The sequence below is a fragment of the Tripterygium wilfordii genome, chromosome 16 (assembly GCF_013401445.1).
Source record: "Tripterygium wilfordii isolate XIE 37 chromosome 16, ASM1340144v1, whole genome shotgun sequence".
NCBI lineage: Eukaryota > Viridiplantae > Streptophyta > Magnoliopsida > Celastrales > Celastraceae > Tripterygium > Tripterygium wilfordii.
The window spans coordinates 2,332,893-2,358,226 of NC_052247.1; the positions used below are offsets into that span (position 1 = coordinate 2,332,893).

Consider the following 25,334-nt stretch of genomic DNA (forward strand, 5'->3'; position numbering starts at 1 on the left):
CTACTCGTGATTCTCATGTGTAATCTTTTAATATGTCCCCACATAAGGTTTTTTCTTAATTTTTTTTTGTGTTATTAAGTATTTTGGGCATCATAAATTCATAATATATTAGAATATACTAATATAGATTATTTTGAAATAAAATAATCCTAAATCCTAAACACTATTTTCGTTGTCATTTGAAAATTTTATTCAATAACATAAGCACAAGAAAGTTAAATCTGCTGACCTTTGTGATGACGTCAGTCGTTTAAATGACAATATCTAGGCTTTTTAAATTATGCAACCGCGCATAATGTTTTTTACATGTGTCTTGTATTCTTGTTGTTGGAGATAATGACACCTTCCCCTATATATATGTATATGAAAATAAGACAAATCACAAAACATCTTATTCTTTCCTCTTTCTACCTTTCATGTACTTCCACGATGCATCACTTGATTTCCGCATGGAGTCTTCTTTTGCTCATTGTATTCATTTTGTATCCAATATAAGCAAAAATGAATTTTGTTAGCTTCGATCTTACTCATCATGATTCAAAAACATCTGCATTTTATGACTAATCTAAAACTGAGCCAGAGCGAGCCAAAGAAGTTGTTATTCGTTCCCTCAATCGCTCCACTCACTTGAATTCATCTAAATATGTAGAGTATGATTTAGCTATCAGTGACTATCTCATAAACAATTATATAAGTGAGCCAAATGAACGACTTGTTATCCCAAGCATGTCAATTAGCCTTACATGGATACAATGTGGCCCTTGTTCTTCCAACTGTGAGAATCATCATCAATCACTTTATGATCCAAACTTGTCATAAACCTATCGTGATATTCCCCTTGACTCAAAAGTGTGTAAAGATCTACAATGTACTAAGCTTGGGGAATCGAATGTGTGCCAATACGAGTATCATTATGGCAACAATAAAATCTTCTTTGGATTGCTGAGCACGAGGACCTTCTACTTGAAATTAGGCAGAAACAAAGATAAAAGCTTCTCTGATATAGTGTTTGTATGTGATAAAGCACATCAAGAGGATTTTAAAGATGGTGTTCAAGGTGTTGTTGGTCTTGGACAAGGGGCATTTTCATTGGTTTTTCAAGTGGGAAAAACAGTTGGCAAGAAATTCTTGTATTGTTTGGTTGACAAGTCAATAGATTTTCCCAATAACATTATACCAATACATTTTGTTGCCTCAACCACGTCAACAAAAACACATATTCCAATCCATTTTGTTGTCCCTAACAAAAAAAAAATATCATTGTGGTTGCTCTTAAAAAAAACAAAACAGAGGAAACTCAAGCCTTTACATTTAAGGGTACAACTGTTTTTTAATTTTTATTTGAAGTACGTTTTTACTTAATGGAATATCAATGGTTAATTTCTTTTTGGCTGGTTCTTTTCATTTTGTCGCTGCCTTGTTGATCTGCTTGTTTCTTTTGTTGTTCAGTCGGGTTGGGTCTTGTGCTGTTGTTGTTGGCTGGTTCTGAATTGGGTGGAGAGGTCTTCTTGGTTGTCTATGAGCTGCCATGAAATTCTTGATTTTCCTTGTTTAATTCTTTCTCATTAATACAGTCCCTATTTTGTCTTCTTGTTGTTGGAGATAATGACTTCTCCCTCTATATATATATGCATATGAAAATAAGATAAATATCGAAACATCTTTCTTCTTTCCCCTTTCTGCCTTCCATTTACTTCAACGATGTGTCACTTGATTATCATATTCAGTCTCCTTTTGTTCAAATCATCCATTTTGTATCCAACAAAAGCAAAAAAGAGTTCTTTTAGCTTCGATCTTATTCATCATGATTCGGAATCATCTCCATTTTATAACCAATCTAAAACTGTGTCGGAGCGTTCGAAAGAAACTCTTATCCGTTCCCTCAATCGCCTCAATCACTTCAATTCGTCTGTGTTAACTAACGCAAAATATATAGAGTCCAATTTAATTGTCGGTGATTATCTCATGAACATTTACATAAGTAGCAAAGATAAATGACTTGTTATATCAAGCATGACAAGTGGCTTGACCTGGATTCGATGTGGTCCTTGTTCACCCAATTGTATGAATCAACATCAATCACTTTATGATCCAAAATTGTCAAATACTTATCACGATATTCTATTTGGCTCAGAAGCGTGCAATGATCTAGAAGGTACTCAACGTGGGGAATCAAACGTTTGCCAATATGAGTATCGTTATGGCTACAAGGAACTCTCCTCTGGAGTGTTGGGCACTGAGACCTTCTACTTGAAAAATCCTGACAAAATATTTCAAAGCTTCTCTGATATAGTGTTTGGATGCGATGAAGTACATGAAGGGGATTTGACAAATGGTGCTCAAGGTATTGTTGGTCTTGGACAAGGGAAACTTTCACTGGTTTCTCAAGTGGTTAAAGAATTTCATAAGAAATTCTCCTACTGCTTGGTTGAGGAGTCAATAAATATTCCCAGTAAGATTAAATTCGGACCAAATTTAATACTCTACAACCGCGAGACATAATATAAAGTCGAAGTTCAGCACTCTCCTCCTCATCCCAGCTACCACCTCAATCTTGAAGCCATCAGCGGTGATGGTTCGAGAATAAACATACCAGATGAAAAACATGATATGATAGTTGATATTCAGACATCCTCGACATCGTTGCCTCTAAATTTATACAATCAATTCATTGCCGCGTTTCGAAAAAAAAGTTGAGAACTTTATCAATCATCCGGACTTCGGCACTTGCTTGCGCCAAGATGAACGCTTTCGGACTCCCAATGTTTTGTTTCATTTTTTGCATCCAAGCACATCCAGAGCAGACTTTCCTGTGAATCGCAATACAATGTTTCGTAAAATGGTGAGTACATGTGTTTGACAATAATCCGACATGACGGAATTTCTATTTTGGGCAACCAAGCACAAATAGGCGTTCAGATGATTGCCTCCAAGCTTGAATTTTAATGGTTTTGGTTCTCTTTTCTAAACATATACTATGAATAATTTAAGGTGCTAGTATATATGTAAGCCTCTTTGTTTATCTAATTCCAGTGATTAATGAAATAAATAAATTTTCCCTTGGTATGTAAGTAGTAGTTTCTCCACTTTTTGTCTTGTAATACCTTGTACCCAAATAACTAAAAGTTGTGATAATACAAAGCAAGCCTGTTTACACCTAATCAACAGCTTGCAATGTAAACAAGCCTTCAATCTTGCAAATTAATTAATTCTGTTTCACATGTAATTCTTTTTATATATTATTCTTAAACTTTTAAAAATTTTATTTGACATAACTTTTAAAATTTTTTAGTTTTCGGCAAAGCATCTAACATAATTGATAGAACTCAATTTTGCCACATTTTCCTTTGTTTTGAACCTGCCATATATGGATTAGGAGCTCTAAAATTCATCAATAATGATTGTAGAGTTTAAAATTTTCATCTTATCTTTTTTTTTCCTTTTAATAAAAATCAAAAAGCATATGTGAGGAGAGCGAATGATGTAATATTGTTTGAATAAAAATAAGAAATAAATGATGTGAAATTTAATTTCACCGTTAGATTATTTAGAATTCTAGGTCAAATTTTTTATCATCCATTTTGTTTTTAAGTCAAATTTAATTAAAATATTTAAAATTTAATTTGTGTAATTCGTGATTGCTCGTATATGAAAACAATGTACATAATCCCCACATAAGTTCACGATATAGCATCATTTTAATTTGTGCAACCATAATGTTTAAGTTATGGATAGTTGTAAATGATACAAGATGATGATGACTTTTTAACATTGAAAAGAAAACTAAAAATCTATTCTCAAATTAATATGTATCTATAATTTATTATTGCATTCATAATATACCGTGTACTTAAATCAGAACATGTATTGTTGTTGGTGTGAATTAAATGAACAAAACTCGAATATAGAAAGTATGCGGAAATAAAAGAGAGAAAGCAGAAATAATATATATTTGATGAGATTTAGCACAACTTGCATGCCTACGTCCTCCGGCAAAGAACAATAAAGAATTCTACTAATATAAAAAAGATTACAAAAGAGATGAGCTCTTGAATTTAAGAACTAACCCAAATCTCTTTCTCTTGGACTCTCATACTCTCAAACCTCTAGACGGCTCTGTATCCCCCTAGAAAGTTGCACAAACCTTAATATTTATAGGTTGTACGAAATATAAGAGATGAAAATCCTAATTCCAACTCAAAATCTAATAGAATTCTGATTTACAACTAAAAAAAAACACCACCCCGTCGCTTCCTCGAGGAAGGGTAATATGGTCCAAACAAAAAAATTTCAACTTTGAGCTTAACTTCACAGTTGTCATTTTTTTTTATAAATCTCATTAATTTTATTGATGAAAAGGTCCAAAAAAAAAAAAAACCACAATGACCACCTACAGAAATCACACAGAGGAGAAGTCCCAATACCAAAGAGGCGAGAAGCCTCAAGTACTCACAGTTGTCATTAGTGTTCGGGTTAGAAGTTTAGGTTAAGTTTATTGCCTTGTTAATCCCATGATTTTTTTTTGTCTATAAAGCAATTTCTCTTAACGAAAAGCGGCTTTTTCGGTCGAATAGATATCAACGCCCGCAGAAAGCGCAAGCCTTTAGCTCTCAAAGCCCTGAACCCCACCCTACCACCTATAGGCGGCTATTGACACATTGATTCTCGTCACTGCCGACGGCAAGCCCTCAATCTTAACAGTCCTGGATGCAAAAAGCCCGATTCGCAGGTTGAGGCCATGGCGTTCCACATAGTGACACAGATCCCTTTTTTCAAATAAAGGAAGTGACAACGTTAATGCCCGAGGAGGTTGAAAAAAGAGTGATAAGATACCACCCAAACACAGAATCCGAAATAACCATCATAAGTAGGACTAGGGGAAGGAGGTCTAATTAACGGAGTCAAGCAGTATAGTATAAGGGCTTAGTGCTCCGATTGCGCCTTAGGACTAGTGAAAACAAGTGAGTTATAAATTGGATAGCTGGGTGGCGGTCTAGGCCGGTTCCGTTCTATCCACTGAGCAAGCTAGTTCAAGAAAGTAATTGGATCATATGCGCAAGCCCGCTTGAAAACAAAACACAAGTATTGAAAATATAGCTCGAAAGCTCGTGAAAGAGCAGGAGTATTTTAAGCATTTCAAGTAGTAGCATCTCAAGCCAGCATAAAAGGTTTTTCCATCAGGTCAGGGCTTTAGGCAAGCTAGCTAGTCAGTGAGCCAGAGAGGGTAGGAGTCTTCTTCAGACTTTTTTGGGGGGAGTTAATCTCATGATTTTTTTTGTGACTGGTTTCTTTTCTTTGGCTTCTTCTTTTCATTATGTCATTGTCTTGTTGAAGATCTGCTTTCTTTCTTTTGTTATTCAGTCAGGTTGGGATCTTGTGTGATCGTTGTTGTTGGCTGCTTCTGGGTTGGGTGGGGGGAAATGTGTGGGCTGCTATATATGAGGTTCTTGGTTGTTCTTGTTTAACTCTTTCTCATTAATTAATAGAGTTCTGATTTAACCAAAAAAAGAATATTGGTTTTATTATAGTTTTAATTGTAATATTCTTTGATGTTTTAATTGTAGTGATTGGATATCATTATTAACCTTTCTGATGAGTTTTAAATTATACAACCGTCCTTAATGTTTTTTTACATGTATCTTGTCTTGTTGTTGTTGGAGATAATGACTCCTCTCCCTATATATATATAGGCATATGAAAATAAGACAAGTATCAAAACATCTTCTTCTTCCCTTTTTCTGCCATCCATTTACTTCAACAATGCATCTCTTGATTTTCGTTTTGAGTCTTTTTTTTCTCAGTGTATTTATTTTGTATCCAATAGAAGCAAAAAAGAATTCTTTTAGCTTCGATCTGAATCATCATGATTCAAAATCATCTCCCTTTAATGACCCATCTCAAACTAAGTCAGAGCGTTCGAAAGAAGCTTTTACCCGTTCCCTCAATCACTTCAATTCGTCTATGGTAATTGAAGCAAAATACTCACAGTTCGATTTAAGTATCGGTGAGTATTTCATGAACATTTATATAAGTAAGGGAAAGAAACAACTTGTTATCCCAAGCATGTCAAGTGGTCTTACCTGGATACGATGTAGCCCTTGTTCTTCCAACTATGAGAATCAACAACAATCACTTTATGATCCAATATCGTCAGAAACCTACCACAATATTGCGTTTGACTCAGATGTGTGCAGAGCTCTACAAGGCACTCAACGTGAGGAATCAAATGTGTGCCAATATAAGTATCGTTATGGATACAAGAAAGAGTCCTCTGGAGTGTTGGGTATTGAGACCTTCCACTTGAATTCTCCAGGTACAATTACAAGTGATAAAAGCTTCCCTGATATAGTGTTTGGATGCGATGAAGTACTACATCAAGGGGATTTGGAAGATGGTGTAGTTCAAGGTGTTGTTGGTCTTGGACAAGGGCCATTTTCACTGGTTTCTCAAGTGGGAAAAGGATTTCACAAGAAATTCTCCTATTGCTTGGTTGAGAAGTCAAGAAACATTCCTAGTAAGATCAAATTTGGACAGGATTTAACACTCTACAAACGCGAAATAGAATATAAAGTTAATGTTCAACACCATCCTCCTAGTCCCAGCTACCACCTCAACCTTGAAGCCTTTAGCGTTAACGGTAAGAAAATAAAGATGCCAAATGAAAAACTTGATATGAAGGTCGATATTCAAACAGCCTTAACATCGTTGCCTCCAAATATACACAATACATTCATTACAGAGTTTACAAAACAATTTGGGTATGTAAAACCACTTGAAGATCCATTCTACGGCACTTGCTTCCTCAAAAAAGACATCGGCGGCGACGTAGAGATTCCAAAAGTTGTGTTTCATTTTTCTCGCACATTGTTATCCCATGGAGGCTTTCCTGTGAATCGTAATACAATGTTTCAGAGAGTTGGTGATAGTGTTTGTTTGACAATACTCCCAAAAGATGGAGTTTCTGGTTTGCGGAACCAGGCACAAACAGACGTTTAGATGATATTTGACCTGTCAGGCCATTCGCTCACTTTTGATCCAGTTGAGTCATGCCTCAGTGTTGCAATTTAATGGGTTTTGGTTCTCTCTTCTAAATATATACTATGAATAATATGAGGTACTAGTATATAATACATGCCTCTTTGTTTACACTTGTCTACGTTTGTCTTGTAATACCCAAATACCTAAAAGTTGTAAGAATATACAAAGCAAGCCTGTTTACTCCTAATCAACAGCTTGCGATGTAAACATGTCTTGTGTTAATGACATAAGTATTAGCCACTTTCTAGCTGACTAGCTAAGTCTCCTGTTAAGAGACAGAATCACACATCGGTTAGACACAAGTATAGATACCGAGTAGTACATATGACTAAAACTACCTTTAAACAAGATTACTATCTCCTCAAAAACCTTTAAATTACTTTCTCAAGCATTATTGCCAACAACTATTAACAACCGTTCTTTGAGCATGGTTCATACTTGCTTGCAACGACCACTTGACTTGGTCCAAATTCAATAACCATTTCTCATAAACCAAGTCAGTAATGTTGTAAATCCACACCCTCATATATGCTAACAATATTATCCATTTTAGATTGTCTGATTCCCATGAATACATTGGGTATGCATGGCTTTATTTCTCCCATGGGTCTTTTCACTCAATGGTACGTGAGCACAAGGAAAAATGTACTGTTGTTAGTTAGGGGGTGTGGGCTTGACTTTATATATAGGAGAATCTCACGTCGGTTATTTGGGCTTATATCTTCTTCAAATTGGGCCTCTTCTATCAGACCTTTCTACCTTGACTTGAACCATCGCGGCCATAAGAATTAAACGACAACGTTTTATCTACACCATCAGATTAGTTGACTGTGTGTTGGTATTTTGTGGTCCTTTCTTTTTGGATTTTCCATTTCCAGGTCATTAGGTTAACTTACATCTTCATTAGGTTCACTTGATTGCCATTTCTTAGCTAGGGGTGTCTGTGTCGAGCCATTTCTGAGCTATTCACGAGCAGCTTTTAAGAGTTCAACTTGAGCTCAGTTTGTTTAATAAATAAGCCAAACTTGAGCTTATTTTGAACTCATTTGTTAGACGGTCCGAGCTCGAGTTTAAGAAAGGTCTGTCTAGGCTCGAAGCCTATTTATATTACATAGTGTTAGATATTCCACATTGTTTGGAAAGCCCATGTCCCTATCGTTTTAGGAGAAATTGTTATGGGTTTAAGTATCATTAAGTGAGACAATCCAATAAAAACAAAGTCGTGCGGACCTGATGTATTCATGGAAATCAATAAACTCAAAGTGGACAATATCATTGATGTGGGTAGGGGCTGGAATTTCCGACATGGTATCGGATAATCTACATATCCACTTATTGTTAAGGGTTAATGGTTTAGGTTAGGCGATGTTATCAATTAACATGTCTTAGCTTGGTTTTCTCATTAGTGTTGGGATTAATCGTTAGGGTTAGGTGATGTTATCAATTAACATGTCTTGGTTGTCTCATTAGTGTTGGGATTAATCGTTAGGGTTAGGCGATGTTATGAGTTCTAAGTGTAATTTTCTTTCCAAGTTTTAATTTTAGTGATTTGATGACTCAAATTTCAATGCTCTTTAACGAAAAAGACGGGCACAAAAATAAGACAATATAGTATATACCTTCATTTTCATTGTCATTTCGAAAATTTTATTCAATAACATGAGCACAAGAGAGTTAAACTCCTAACCTTATCGATGACTTCTTAAATGACAATATCTAGGCTTTTTAAATTATACAACCGTCCTTAATATTTTTTACATGTAGCTTGTATTTTTGTTGTTGGAGATAATGACTTCTTCCCCTATATATAGGTATATGAAATGAGACAAGTCACAAAACATCTTGTTCTTTCCTCTTTCAACCTTCCATCCATTTGCTTCAACGATGCATCACTTGATTTTCATATTGAATCTCCTTTTGATCAGTTCATCCATTTTGTATCCAATAGAAGCAAAAAAAAATTCTTTTAGCTTCGATCTTATTCATCATGATTCAAAATCATCTCCATTTTATAACCAATCTAAAACTGAGTCAGAGCGTTCGAAAGAAGCTCTCATCCGTTCCCTCAATCGCCTCAATCACTTCAATTCGTCTATGTCAATTGATGCAAAATATGTAGAGTCCGATTTAAGTATCGGTGACTATCTCATGAACATCTATATAAGTGATGAAGATAAACGACTTGTTATCCCAAGCATGACAAGTATCCTAACCTGGATACGATGTGGCCCTTGTTCTTCCAACTGTGAGAATCAACATCAATCACTTTATGATCCAAAATCTTCAGCTACTTATCAAGATGTTCCATTTGACTCAGAAATGTGCAAATATCTACAAGGTACTAAGCGTGGGGAATCAAATGTGTGTCGATATGAGCATAATTATGGCAATGGTAAATCCTTCTCTGGCGTGCTGGGCACTGAGACCTTCTACATGCAAAATGCCAACAAGACATTTAAAAGCTTTTCTAATATAATGTTTGGATGTGATGAAGGACATGAAGGGGATTTGGAAAATAGTGTTCAAGGTATTGTTGGTCTTGGACAAGGAAAAATTTCACTGGTTTCTCAATTGGGTAAAGGATTTCATAAGAAATTCTCCTATTGCTTGGTTGAGAAGTCAATGAAAAGGCCTAGTAAGATTAAATTCGGACCGGATTTAACACTCTACGATCGCGAGATAGAACATAAAGTTAAAGTTCAGCACTTTCCTTCTCATCCTAGCTACCACCTCAACCTTGAAGCCATTAGTTTTAACGGTGAGAAAATAAAGACACTAAATAAGAAACAGGATATGATAGTCGATATTCAGACATCCTTGACATCGTTGCCTCCAAATATATACAATGCACTCATTGCCATGTTTAAGAAACAAGTTGGCAACGTAACCTCAATCGAACTTCCGGGCTACGGCACCTGCTTCCTCCAACGTGAAATCTTCGATGCCAAACATCCCGAAATTGTTTTTCATTTTTCCCCCAAACCCGTATCCAATGGAGACTTTCGTGTGAACCCTAAAACAATGTTTCATACAGTTGGTGCGTATATTTGTTTGACAATAGTCCCAAGAGATGGAGTTTCTATTTTGGGGAACCAGGCACAAGTAGACGTTCAGATGATATTTGACCTGTCAAGCAATTTGCTCACTTTTGCTCCTCTTGATTGCCTCAAAGCTTCAATTTGATGATTTTGTTTCTCTTTTCGAAATATATATATGCTATGAATAATATGAGGTACTAGTATGCTATGCCTCTTTGTTTATCTAATTCCAGTGATTAATGAAATAAATAAATTTTGCTCTGTTGCCTAACCTTGTTGGTGATATGATATAGCTCTATATTTATAGGTTTACAAGAACAGTCATGAAACAAGATTTGAAGAATTTTAAGCCTTTTAAATACCCTCATTTGGGTTTTCTCATAAACCCTTTTGTGTAAGTAGTGGTTTGTCTTGTAATACCCAAATAACTAAAAGTTGTAAGAATACAAAGCAAGCCTGTTTACACCTAATCAACAGCTAATTGCAATGTAAACAAGGCTTCCAATCTTGCAAATTCTGTCTCACATGTGATTCTTTTTTTATATATTACTCTTAAACTTTTAAAATTATGTATTCACTCTTTTTTTTTTATTTGACATCATCATCGTCCGAGCCTTTATATATATAACTTTTAAAATATTTAGAATGTTCTATTTGTGAGATAAGTCTGCAAAGCATCTAACATAATTGATATAACTCAATTTTTTTTTAATTAAAAGAATCCCTCCTCAACTAATTAACTTGACAAACCAAAGTTGTCTAAACAATAATTCATATCCCTTTTCGCAGCTGCGGAATTTTAGAAGGAAAATTATTTTTTTTCTTCCTTCTTTTTCCACGTCTCTCTTCAAAACATTGATTAATCTGCCATATATGGATTATATGTCTTGTGTTAATGACATAACTTGCAGCCACTTTCTACTTGAGTTCAATGATAAGTTAAATTCTGATAATAATAATAAAAAAAACCCTCATTTTGGTTTTCTCATAGACCCTTTTATGTAAGCTGTAGTTTGTCCATGTTTGTCTTTGTAACACCCAAATAACTAAAAGTTATAATAATACAAAGCAAGCCTGTTTACACCTAATCAACAACTTGCATTAATGTAAACAATGCTTCAATCTTCCAATTATGTTTCACAAGTGATTCTTTTGTATCTTACAAACAAGGTTTCACATATGATGCCAAGTCATCGACTTTTTTAAATAAGTCAAATAAAACATATGCGAGGAGAGAGAATGTCCGGACATTATTTAAATAAAAATAATTAATTAGTGATGTGACATTTAATTTCACCGCTAGATCTAGAATTTTGAACTGTATAATTATTGATGTATTGTAGAGCTATCCACCATATAAACACATAAAACACACACATAATATCAGTGTGTTCCTTACTTTATTTTTTCTTGGTAACGTGAAACCTACCCAGTTGTCTACCGGACAATTGGTTCGTAAACTCTAGGCTAGATGGAAGACCCCTCAACTGTCAAGGACAATTTGAGACCTGGGCTGAGACCCGATAAGGAGAGAATGTAAGGTGGTAATTGCACTCGTTGGGCTGAGCAAGAGCTCGTATCATAAATTGTGATAATAAAACATCCATAAGAATTGAACCTATAACCGCCTGTTTGTGTTAGAATTATCATGGTCATATTCACCATCTCAGTCAACAACTTGTTGTTCACGTGTTCCTTACTCGAAAGGACATATACATTAAATTATTCATAATAAACACGTATTATTTTTGATTAAATTTTCTCCACAATCTACTCAGAAGGGACGCATGTCAGAATAAGAACACACTCAAAAATTACACTTGTCACATAATTTTTAAAGACCTTATAGTTTAAGAGAGAGAAAAGATGATTGAAACTTGAAAGTTTCTTGAGAAAAATTAGGTTTTGGTTAAAGATTTAGCAGCTGATGACCACTACATATTACCAGGCAGAGGAAGAACTGATGTTCCTTCTGTTTTCTATCCATCTGGAATCTTCTTAATTACTTTCTCAAGCATTACTGCCAACAACTGTTAACAACCGTTCATTGCAACGACCACTTTGACTTGGTCCAAATTCAATAACCATTTCCCATAAACCATTGGGTTTTATCTTTGTGGGCCAACAGCTGCTTATGAACCCTCTATTTTGGCTCATCTATTCTTCAAATTGGGCCTCTTCTATCAGGCCTTTCTATTGACCATTGCTGCCTTATGGACCCCTATAATTCTTCATGGGCCTGGTAAACCGGCCTAACCAAGAATTGTTTTTATTATAAACACATTATTTTAATGCATCCATTATGTATGTAATAGAAGCAAATTAAAAAAACTTCGTTTAACTTCGATCTTATTCACCATGATTCAAAATCATCTCCATTTTATAACCAATTTATAACTGAGTCGAAGCATTTGAAAGAAACTTTTATTTGTTCCCTCAATCGCCTAAAACACATCAATTCATCTACGTTGATTGATGCAAAATATTTGTTCTTCGAATTGTTAGAATCAACATCAATCACTTTATGATCCAAAATTATCAGATACTTATACTGACATTCCAGTCAACTCAAAAGTGTGCGAAGATCTACGAGGTACTCAGCATGGGGAATCAAATGTGTGTCAATATGAGTATCGTTATTATGGCAACAATAAATCCTTCTTTGAAGTGTTGGGCACTGAGACCTTCATCTTGAAATCTTCCAAATATAATGATAAAAGCTTCTCTGATATAGTGTTTGGATGTGATGAAGTACATCAAGGGGATTTGAAAGATGGTGTTCAAGGTGTTGTTGGTCTTGGACAAAGGGCCATTTTCATTGTTTTCTCAATTGGGACAAACAATTGGTAAGAAATTCTCGTACTGCTTGGTTGAGGAGTCATTAGATGACATAGACCGGTCCACAGAAGAGTTCTTTGAGAAGTTGGAACATGTTCGAAGGAATCCAAATCGAAATCAGAATTGAAGTTGCTGTTTTTGGGGATTAAAGATTCATTTTCCAACTTTGACCGTCCATAACTTTTGATTCCCTTGTGTGTTTCCATATTATAATATGTTTCCGATGACTGATTTTGAAGACATAAAGTTTAGAATTGGAAGGAGATAAAAAATATGTCGTTTTGTAGTCCAACGGAGTTAATTAGCTTTCCTGTACGTTTTATGTTTCCAATTTTCCAATTCTAGTTTAATTAGGAGTCCAATTAGAGTTTGATTGTTTTGTCAGTCTATAAATAGTTTCATAAACATTTGTAATTGATACAATTCAATACATTCAGTTTTATTAATAAAATTCCTTGAGGTTTTCTCAATTGTTCTTGATGGATTCCAAGTTTCTTGATTTCGTCGTGAACGAATTCAAATGTTCTATCTTCCGCATTACGTCATTAGATATTCCTAGTAAGATTAAATTCGGATCAGATATAACAATCTTCGACCATGCGAGAGAATATAAAGTTAAAGTTCAGCACTATCCTCCTCATCCCCACAACCACCCGACCCTTGAAGCCGTTAGCGTTAACTAAAAGTTGCAATAATACAAAGCAGCCTGTTTACTCCTAATCGACAGCTCGCAATGTAAACAAGGTCTCATTATTGTTAAATGCTTAACGATATAATTTCTTATTGCATTTCATAATCTATTGTATAAACTCAGAACATGTATTGGTTGTCATTATTGTTAAGGTAAATGGTTTGGGTTAGGTGATGTTGTCAGTACTAACTTCTAACTGTAATTTTCTTTCCATGTTTTAATTTTAGTGATTGGCAACTCAAATTTCAAGGCACTTTAGCAAAAAAATGACCAGCTATATGAAACCTAGGAAACCATGTTCTAGGAGTAGTTGGCATGATTTTATAATGATGACAAGCACAAAAGATAAGATTGTTAAGGCATATACTCGACATTGAGGTATCTAAGTTCAAAACCTCCACCCGTTTTCTCAGGGGCGGAGTCATCCACCACCGAGGGTGGGCGGCCGCCCCCTTAAAAAAATTTTATAATAATATTAATAGATATATTTTTAGAAAAATAAATTTACTAGCTAGTGAGCTTTTTCCCCTTAAATATTGATAGAAATAAATGTTAAATTAGTCTTAGGTGTTGGATCCAACTTCATAGACCAAATTTAAACATTTACTAGTGGCTTTTCTTATGAAAGTTATAGCATGTTTATTCAAGGGGTATAGCCTATCTGAAGAATAAATGTTGAATACTACCTCAACAAAGACCATAAATGGAAGAAGAAAAAAAACCTTCAATCCAATTGGTATGGATACAAGAAAAACATATTGAAAATGTTGTTAAGGTTAATGGTTTGGGTTTCTAAATGTAATATTCTTTTGATGCTTTAATTTTCGTGATTGATGACTCAAATTTCAAGGCATTTTAGCAAAAAAGACGAACTATGAAACCCTAGGAAACCATACTTTACAAGGATGACAAGCACAAAAGATAAGATAATGAGTTGTACCATGATTCAATAGCTAATCACAAGAGAGTTAAAACTCCTTCCGATGACTTCAATAGTTTAAATGACAATACATAGGCTTTTTAAATAATATGACCGTCCTCTTAATGTTTTTTGCATGTGTCTTATGTTCTTGAAATTGTTGGACATGACGACTTCTTCCCTATATATATGCATATGAAAATAACACAAATTACAAAATATCTTCTTCTTCTTTTCCTCCTTCTGCCATCCATTTACTTCAAAAGATGCATCACTTGATTTTCATATTGAGTCTCTTTTTGCTCAATGCATTCCTTTTATATCCAATGGAGGCAAAAATGAATTCTTTTAGCTTTGATCTTATTCATCATGATTCAAAACTATCTCCATTTTATGATCGATCTAAAACTGAGTCAGAGCGTTCGATAGAAGCTTTTATCCGTTCCCTCAATCACCTCAATCACTTCAATTCGTCTTTGTTGATTGATGCAAAATACGTAGAATCCGATTTAACTATCGGTGACTATCTCATGAATATTTATATAGGTAAGCCAAACGAACGACATGTTGCACCAATAACAAGACTTGTTATCCCAAGCATGTCAAGTGGCCTTACCTGGATACGATGTGACCCTTGTTCTTCCAACTGTGAGAATCAACATCAATCACTTTATGATCCAAAATCGTCAGAAACCTATCACGGTATTCCGTTTGACTCAAAAGTGTGCATAGATCTACAAGGTACTAAGCATGTTGAATCAAATCTGTGCCAATATGAATATCGTTATGGCTACAAGGAAGTCTCCTCTGGAGTGTTGGGCACTGAGACATTCTACTTGAGATCTCCCGAATACAGAGAGAAAAACTTCTCTGATATAGTGTTTGGATGCGATGAAGCACATCAAGGGGATTTTAAAGTCGATGTTCAAGGTGTTGTTGGTCTTGGACAAGGGCCATTTTCACTAGTTTCTCAAGTGGCAAAAAAAGTTGGTAAGAAATTCTCCTATTGCTTGGTTAAGAAGTCATCTAGTAGTCGTAGTAAGATTAAATTTGGATCGAACTTACAACTCTACAACCAAGACGAGAAAGAATATAAAGTTAAATTCGAGTACTCTCCTCCTGATCCCAGCTACCACCTCAACCTTGAAGCCATTAGCATTAACGGTGAGAAAATAAAGACACCAAACAAGAAACATGATATGATAGTCGATATTCAGACATCCTTGACATCATTGCCTCCAATTATATACAATGCATTCATTGCCAAGTTTAAAGAACAACTTGGCGACATAACCTCAATCCAGCATCCGAAATACGGCACTTGCTTCCAAAAACTTGACCTCGTCGGCATCAAGAGTCCCAGGGTTGTGTTTCATTTTTCTCACCCATTCCTATCCGATGGAGACTTTCTTGTGAATCCTACAACAATGTTTCGGGAAATCATTGAATACATGTGTTTGACAATAGTCCCAATAGAAGGAGTTTCTGTTTTGGGGAACAAAGCACAAATAGACCGTCAGATGATATTTGACGTGTCAAGCAAATCCATCACTTTTGCTCCACTTGATTGCATCAAAGTTTCATTTTAATGGGTTTTGGTTCTCTTTTCTAAATACATACTATGAATAATATGAGGTACTAGTATATAATACATGCCTCTTTCTTTATCTAATTCCCGTGATTAATAAAATAAATAAGTTTAATTTCTGGTTCCTCTATTACATAAAGTTGTCGGTGATATAGCCTTTTAATACTAGCACGTGTCTCAATGCATTTTTAGTGATCATATCAAGAGTTGTTTCAATAGGTTTTTGTAAGCGACATTCATCATATTAATATATGAGAAGTGATAGGGATCACAGTAAAAAACATCTCAGTCATCCCAATAGTGGATGTGTCACTCTCTAGTTCAATCATCAGGTTTTATGAGCCCCTACAATTACATCAATCAATGGACAAGATCCACTACTGGGATAACTAAAATGTTTTTTTACTGGAATCCCTAATATTTTTGTTAATCTATTGTTTTGACTGTTGCAACCTGGGCTCGAACAACAACTTTCACCAGGCCCATTAAGAATTATAAGGGTTCATAAGGCACTAAGGCAGCAAGGACTCAAGACTTCAAGTCGAGGTAGAAACTAGAAAGGCCTGATAGAAGAGGCCCAATTTGAAGAAGAGATAAGCCCAAATAGAGGGTTCATAAATACAAATAAACACTTTTTTTTTCCTTACCTTTTGAAAACCAAAACTAAAAACTAAAAATAAGAGTGATACCAAACAACACCTTAATTAGGTTGGAAAAATAAAAATAATTTCGTAGTAACAACAACAGTAAATCATTTTAGGAATCGTATTTAACACACATTTTGGTAATCTATCACATCTTAATGACTTTAAGTGACGGAGACGAAAATAACAAAAGAGATCAAACCAACGTTTGATGAAATAAAAAGGAACTAGAATGTTATGTTGCTTTATCAGTAGGTGTGCTAGCTTATGGGTTGCATTTTGGACTGCCTGGGTCAGTTGGCGTTTTTGGGTTACATTCTCTGGATGGAGTTTGGCTACATTCTCTTCATGGACTTTGGGCCAGGTTATGAGTGGGGTTTTGATTTCCTACCTTATGGGCTGTTTTGATTCTTGGACAGAACGGAGCTGTAAGTTGTTGGGTCGCGGATGGGGTTATGTGGGTCTTCAGTGGAGGTTATTGGTCTTTTCTTTAGGGCTTGTTTGGTTGGGCTGGGTTTTGCTTTCGGGGTTCCACCGTCTAGATTGACTTGTGAGTTGATTAGGTGAGGGTTTTTCTATGCCTAGTTTGGTAAAGCATATTGACAATAACATATGTGTTATCAAATATGGTGGTCGTAGAAATATTGGACAATTTTAATAGTAAATATGTTATCTGAATGTGTTTGGTTCAACTGAATGGTTGATAGTGTTTGGTTCAATTTTTACTTATAATATTATGTGACAAATTACTTATCGAGGTATTATGCGTTTAACTTTTAAGCAAATAAATGTTTTATTTAAAATACAAATAATATGCAAAATAAAGAAAAATAATAAACATTAACAATATTCCAATCTTACATATCTTAAGAATTAAGATTAATTTATTTATTTTTATTAATAAATTTATTTATAAATTAATAACTTATTACCATTTGTTTTAAATTTATTTTAAAATTAATGGAAGCTTATTCTCCTGTACTGATAAATGCAAATCTCCTCGCGAATCTCATCGCCGTCATCGACTCATCGGCTGTGGTGGACCAATCTCATAGCCGTCATTGGCGGCAAGGCCGCATGCGGCGGTGCACGTCACAGGAGGATATGAAAAGAGCTAGGTCAAAGTTATGGTTTTTCCGTCGAGAAGTGATGGTTAAAAGAATGGATACAGTGGAGGATTTGGTTGTGGTTTTCGAGATTTGTCCGTCGTTGCGATTAGTTGCCTTTGAAGCCGATCTATTGGGTGATCGTCAATCCAGTTGGGCCGGGAAAGAAGAGAAAGAGGGAGGTGAAGAGAGAGAAGAAGAGAAAGAAGGAGGAGGAGATGTCGTGAAAGAAGAGGAAGAGAGTGGTGAAGAGAGAATGACTTTTTTATTGGAAATATGGGGATAACACCAAAATAATGGGGACAATATGGGAATGAAAACCAAAATACTATTTTCTCCCATTTCTCATAAATGATTGGGTTTATCTTTATGGGCGAACGCTGCATATGAACCCTCATTTAGGTTTATCTCTTCTTCAAATTGGGCCTCTTTTATCAGGTCATTTCTAACTTCACTTGAACCATAGCTGCCTTATAATTCTTCACAGGCCTGGTAAACCGGCCTAACCAAAATGTTGTTTTTAAAAAACTATTATTTTGTTTTAACTGGGTTGGCCCGCTTCGATCGGACCAACATGATTCGAGTCGGACGACCGGCTGTATTTCAATGAATCGGTCGGGTCTTCAACATGTATAAAGTGAGTTTTTATCAAATTTAATGAAAAAAAAAGCAAGAAAAAATTTTGTATGGCATTTATTTTTTAATTTAGTTTTATAATTTTATTTTTTTGCCAAGTCATAATTAAAATTTTATTTTTATTTTTATTTTTTAAAAAATATGCATCATCACTAGCGGATTAGATTAAAATTGTCCCGTGGAGATCCGACAATGCCACGTGACATTCCAACTACCACATGTCACTTTCCGGTGAACGGGTGACTTGCCATGAGTAAAAATAAATAAATAAACAGTGCGTGAGCAAGTTGAGAAATTTTAAAACTTTGTAACTGAGTTAATTACTATATCTTTTTTTCCTTATTATCATTAAGGTTTAGAGCTTCAATGAATTATATAATATTCAAATATTCTATTATTTTATTTAAAGTAGGGTATTATAATTAAATTATTAAATTTAATAATAAACACATTCTAGAGGCAATAAGTACGTATTCTAATTATTTACTTTTGAGTATATGTGAATATTTCTAAAGGCAATTAAACGTTCGGTTGGGTTTAAAATTTTTCTAACCCTTTATCATCTCTTCAATTCCCCTCAAAATCCTCAATCCAAATACACTCTAAATGTTTGGTTGGGTTTAACATTTTTCTAACCATTTCTCATCTCTTCTCTTCCACTCAAATCTCTCAATCCAAACACACTCTTAGTATTAGGTTGGGTTGGGTGTGGTTTTAAAAATTTTCTAACCCCAGTTTTCTTTGTTTTCTTCTAAGGCAGTTGATGACAGAAGATGTTGAATTTCTTGTTAAATTCAGCTGCCTCACTATATATGACACTAATCTCAAAGTAATATTACAAAACATTAATTTTAAATGCTTAACTATATAATTTCTTATTGCATTCATAATCCATTCTATACTTTAACTCAGAACAATGTATCGGTTGTCATTATTGTTAGGGTTAATGCTTTGGGTTAGGTGATGTTGTCAGTTCCAACTTCTAAGTGTAATATTCTTTTCCCTGTTTTAATTTTAGTGATTTGATGACTCAAATTTCAAGGCACTTCAGCAAAAAAAGACAGAGCTATGATACCTAGGAAACCATGTTGTAGGAGAGGTTGTCATTATTTTACGAGGATGACAAGCACAAAAGATAAGATAACGAACAACCCTTCAGTAGAAGTGGATAAATTTTAAAGTATATACTCGGAGAGGTTGTCATTATTTTATAAGGATTACAAGCACAAAAGATAAGATAGTGAACAACCCCTCAGCCGATGTGATTAAATTTTAAAACATACACTCGTTGGTGGTATTCAAGTTCGAATATTTCATCCTGCTTATTTGCCAAAAAAATAAATAAAAAAAGAACGAAAGAGAACATAATGTAGTATATACGTTTATTTTAGTTGTCATTTGATTAAATAACATAAGCACAAGAGAGTTAAAACCGCTAAACTTTCCGATTACTTCAGTAGTTTAAATGACAATATCTAGGCTGTATAAATTATACAACCATCCTTAATGTTTTTTACATGTATATTGTATTGTGTAAGAAATTGTAGGAGATAATAACTTCTCCCCTATATATATGCATACGAAAATAACACAAATTACGAAACGTATTTTTCTGTCCTCCTACTACCTTCCATTTACTTCAAAGATGCATCACTTGATTTTCATATTGAGTCTCCTTTTGCTCAATACGTTTTTTTTCCATCCAACAAAAGCGAAAACGAAATCTTTTAGCTTCGATCTCATTCATCATGATTCAAAACTATCTCCGTTTTATGACCAATCTAAAACCGAATTAGAGCGTTCCAAAGAAGCTTTTATCCGTTCGCTCAATCGCCTCAATCGTTTCAATTCGTCTATGTTAAGGGATGCAAAATATGTAGAGTCCGATTTAACTATCGGGGACTATCTCATGAATATTTATATAGGTACGCCAAAGGAACGACATGTTAAACCAAAATAAAAACTTGTTGTCCCAAGCATGTCAAGTGGCCTTACCTGGATACGATGTGGCTCTTGTTCTTCCAACTGTGAGAGTCAACATCGATCACTTTATGATCCAAAATTGTCAGAAACCTATGTTGATATTCTGTTTGGCTCACAAGTGTGCAAAGATCTACAAGGCACTCAGCGTGAGAAATCAAATGTGTGCCAATATAAGTATCGTTATGGATACAAGAAAGTCTCTTCAGGATTGTTGGGCATTGAGAGCTTCTACTTGCAATCTCATGATAGAAGAGAAAAAATCTTCTCTAATATAGTGTTTGGATGCGATGAACTACATGAAGGGGATTTTAAAGATGGTGTTCAAGGTGTTGCTGGTCTTGGACAAGGGTCATTTTCATTGGTTTCTCAACTCGGAAAAAAAGTTGGTGAGAAATTCTCCTACTGCTTGGTTCATAAGTCATCTCTTCGTCGTAGTAAGATTAAATTTGGATCGGACTTACAACTCTACAACAAAGACCAGAAAGAATATACAGTTAAATTTGACTACTCTCCTCCTAATCCCAGCTACCACCTCAACCTTAAAGCCATTAGCATTAACGGTGAAAAAATAAATACACCAAATAAAAAACATAATATGATAGTCGATATTCAACCATCCTTGACATCGCTGGCTTCACATATTTACAACGAATTCATTGCCAAGTTTACAGAACCACTTGGCAACATAACCTCAATCCAGTATTCGGAATACGGCACTTGCTTCCTCAAAAGTGAACCCGTCGAGCTCAAGAGTCCCATAGTTGTGTTTCATTTTTCTCACCCATTCCTATCCAATGGAGACTTTCATGTGAATCCTACAACAATGTTTCAGAAAATCGATGACTACAAGTGTTTGACAATAGTCCCAGTAAGAGAAGGAGTTTCTGTTTTGGGGAACAAGGCACAAGTAGACCGTCAGATGATATTTGACCTGTCAAGCAAATCCATCACTTTTGCTCCACTTGATTGCTTCAAAGCTGCATATTAATGGGTTTTGGTTCTCTTTTCTAAATACATACTATGAATAACATGAGGTACTAGTATATAATACATGCCTCTTTCTTCATCTAATTCCCGTGATTAATAAGATAAATAAGTTTAATTTCTGGTTCCTCTATTACCTAAAGTTGTCGGTGATATAGCCTTTTAATACTAGCTAGCATGTGTCTCAATGCATTTTTAGTGATCATATCAAGAGTTGTTTCAATAGGTTTTTGTAAGGGACATTCATCATATTAATAGATTGTTTTGATTGTTGCAACCTGGGCTCGAACAACAATTTTCACCAGGCCCATTAAGAATTATAAGTGTTCATAAGGCATTAAGGCGGCAATGGCTCAAGACTTCAAGTCAAGGTAGAACCTAGAAAAGCCTGATAGAAGAGGCCCAATTTGAAGAAGAGATCGATAAGCCCAAATAGAGGGTTCATAAATACAAACAAACACTATTTTTTTTTCTACTTTTTGAAAACCAAAACTAAAAGCTAAAATAAGAGTGATACCAAACAACACCTTAGTTAAGTTGGAAAAATAAAAATAATTTCGTAGTAACAACAGTAGTAAATCATTTTTAGGAATCGTATTTAACTCACCTTTTAGTAATCTATAACATCTTAATGACTGTAAGTGACGCAGATGAAAATAACAACTAATGGCACATGTACGTTGTGTCAAAAATGAAAAAATGAAAAAATGAAAAATTATACTTAACTGTTAAATCCGCATTTTTAATGGGCATTTGACAGAAGGGTTAACATGTACCATTCTGGTAAGTCGAAGGGCTTGTTTAACCAAAAAAAAAAAGTTCAAGAGCTTAATTGACCCAAAATATAAAGTACAGGGGTTAAATCCGTACTTAACCCTTTACATTTTATCATTTTTTTCCATTTGTTGTATGACATGTGTTTTTTTAATTTAGTTTTATAATTTTATTTTTTTGCCATGTCATAATTAAAATTTTCTTCTTCTTTTTATTTTTTTAAAAAATACACGTCTTTAGTAGCAGTCTAGGTTAAAATTGTCAAGTGGAGCTCCGGCAATGCCACGTGACACTCCGACTGCCACCATGTCACTTTCTGGTAAATGGGTGACCTATTATAAGAAAAAACCGAATGAGTGAGTGAGTTGAGAAATTTTAAAATTTGGTGGTTGAGTTGAAAAGCACTATCTTTCGATGCCCAAATTGACTATTTTCTCCCATTTCTCATAAATGATTGGGTTTATCTTTATGGGCCAACGCTGCATATGAACCCCCATTTGGGTTTATCTCTTCTTCAAATTGGGCCTCTTTTATCAGCTCGTTTCTAACTTCACTTGAACCATTGCTGCCTTATAATTCTTCACATGCCTGGTAAACCGGCCTAACCAAAATGTTGTTTTTAAAAAAAAGTTATTTTGTTTTAACCGGGTTGTCCCGCTTAGATCGGACCAACTTGATTTGAGTCGGACGACCGGCTGTATTTCAGTGAACCGGTTGGGTCTTAAACATGTATAAAGTGAGTTTTTATCAAATTTAATGAAAAAAAAAGCAAGAAAAAATTTTATATGGCATTTGTTTTTTAATTTAGCTTTATAATTTTATTTTTTGCCATGTCATAATAAAATTTTATTTTTATTTTTTAAAAAATATGCATCATCACTAGCGGATTAGATTAAAATTGTCACGTGGAGATCCGACAATGCCACGCAGGGCCGTCTCTAGCATTTTGGAGGCCCTAGACAAGTTAAGAAAATGGGGCCCTCATCCCTCAAAATAAATTTTTTTTTATAAATCTGAAATCCAACATATCTAATAAATCCAAAATACAATATAATTAGTTCTTGAATACACATAAATTATCACCAATATCCAATAAATTAAGCAACTCAAACTTATAAATTTATTACATCAAATGAAACCAAATAACGCTAAACTAAATCTAAGAAGAACGGATTAATACTCTTCTAGCCTTTTGGTGTGCAAAATTGTCAATTAAATCGTTGTGATCAAGTTTAGCTGCCATTTTTTTCTCAATAGACAATATGGCCAAACCGTTCAATCTATCTTGTGACATAGTTGATCAGAGATAGTTTTTTATTAACTTCAGCTTGGAGAAACTTCTTTCTACAGCAGCTACTGTAACTGGTACAGTCAATATTATCCTATAAGCTATCCAAGCATTAGGAAAAGCAAGACGCAAATTTTTAATATACTCCAACACTTCAATTGGTCTTGTTAACCTCTCCGGCAATGATTTTCTCAACAACTGCAATTCTGAAAATAATTCAAGTGCGTCAATATCATAATCATCCCCATGTTTCAAAAAATTTTCAAGTGTAGCACATAAATGCTTCCAACTCTCATCATCTGCAACTTTCAACTTGCTCAAGTTGAATAAAAACCCAAAAATGCCTTCATATTTTTCAAACTGCACAAATCTTGTCTTGAGTGAAGAAAGGGCATTATCAATTATTATTATAAAATAATTAACTCGAAAAGATTCTTCAGCTGCTTGTATTGGTTCATCCCTAGTATTCTCATCAAAAAACTTCTTTTTGTGACGAACACGGGTTTCACGAAAAGTGGGTTCAACCCCCATTTTCAAAGCAATCTTTTCAGCTTCACTCTTTGCAATTTCAAATCCGGTATTCCTGTACTCTTCCAAAAAAAGAATGAGACCTTGCAAGAGATTTATACAGTCTTCAATATTCATATCTTTTCCTTGGAGAATCTTGCTAACTTTACTCACTTTTTGCAAAATTTCAAACCAAATCACCATGCCAACAAGGAAATCAAAGTTTTGAAGTTCATAATTTGCTAAAGACCCCGCATCACTCGCTGTTGTCGCATCAACACTATGTTTTACTAGATGAAGCAATGCATCTCTTATTTGAGGAGCTTGAAATCTTACTGCCTTTACACTAGTAACACGGCTTTCCCAACGTGTATCCGACCATGAGTTTAATGTAAGCCATTTCCCATTGCGACCCTTCACATAAAAAGTGAGGCCCCTCCCATGAGAGGCCCTAGGCAACTGCCTATTTGGCCTCCCCCTGGAGCCGGCCCTGATGCCACGTGACATTCTAACTACCACATGTCACTTTCCGGTGAACGGGTGACCTGCCATGGGAAGAAAAAAAAAATAGTGCGTGAACAAAGTTGAGAAATTTTAAAACTTTGTAACTGAGTTAATTACTATATCTTTTTTTTTCTTCTTATTATTAAGGTTTAGAGCTTCAATGAATTATATAATATTCAAATATTCTATTATTTTATTTAAAGTAGGGTATTATAATTAAATTATTAAATTTAATAATAAACACATTTTAGAGGCAATAAGTACGTATTCTAATTATTTACTTTTGAGTATATGTGAATATTTCTAAAGGCAATTAAATGTTCGGTTGGGTTTAAAATTTTTCTAACCATTTCTCATCTCTTCCCTTCCCCTTAAATCTCTAAATCCAAACATACTCTAAGTGTTCGGTTGGGTTGGGTGTGGTTTTAAAAATTTTCTAACCCCAGTTTTCTTTGTTTTCTTCTAAGGCAGTTGATGAGATACAGAAGATGTTGAATTTCTTGTTAAATTCAGCTGCCTCACTATATATGACACTAATCTCAAAAGTAATATTACAAAACATTAATTTTAAATGCTTAACTATATAATTTCTTATTGCATTCATAATCCATTCTATACTTTAACTCAGAACCATGTATCGGTTGTCATTATTGTTAGGGTTAATGCTTTGGGTTAGGTGATGTTGTCAGTTCTTACCTCTAAGTGTAATATTCTTTCCCTGTGCTTAATTTTAGTGATTTCATGACTCAAATTTCAAGGCACTTCAGCAAAAAAAGACAGAGCTATGATACCTAGG

General features: G+C 34.6%; 3 protein-coding genes across 3 annotated transcripts; all 3 read left to right on the forward strand.

Moving 5' to 3' along the window:
* The first annotated feature begins 8,922 nt into the window (after positions 1–8,922).
* On the forward strand, positions 8,923–10,221 carry LOC119980662 (aspartic proteinase CDR1-like). Its single transcript, XM_038823461.1, has one exon. It carries the CDS (start codon positions 8,923–8,925, stop codon positions 10,219–10,221), a length of 1,299 nt encoding a protein of 432 aa, XP_038679389.1.
* A 4,641-nt stretch (positions 10,222–14,862) lies between these two features.
* Positions 14,863–16,113, forward strand: LOC119980663 (probable aspartic protease At2g35615). The gene has a single exon (XM_038823462.1). It carries the CDS (start codon positions 14,863–14,865, stop codon positions 16,111–16,113), a length of 1,251 nt encoding a protein of 416 aa, XP_038679390.1.
* Positions 16,114–20,476: 4,363 nt separating this feature from the next.
* On the forward strand, positions 20,477–21,469 carry LOC119980664 (probable aspartic protease At2g35615). The gene has a single exon (XM_038823464.1). The coding sequence runs from the start codon at positions 20,477–20,479 to the stop codon at positions 21,467–21,469; it is 993 nt and encodes a 330-aa protein (XP_038679392.1).
* The last annotated feature ends 3,865 nt before the right edge of the window (positions 21,470–25,334 follow it).

Bases quoted from the DNA above. Each gene is read 5' to 3' on its own strand.
- LOC119980662 (XM_038823461.1), top strand. From the start codon at position 8,923: ATGCATCACTTGATTTTCATATTGAATCTCCTTTTGATCAGTTCATCC.
- LOC119980663 (XM_038823462.1), top strand. From the start codon at position 14,863: ATGAATTCTTTTAGCTTTGATCTTATTCATCATGATTCAAAACTATCT.
- LOC119980664 (XM_038823464.1), top strand. From the start codon at position 20,477: ATGTCAAGTGGCCTTACCTGGATACGATGTGGCTCTTGTTCTTCCAAC.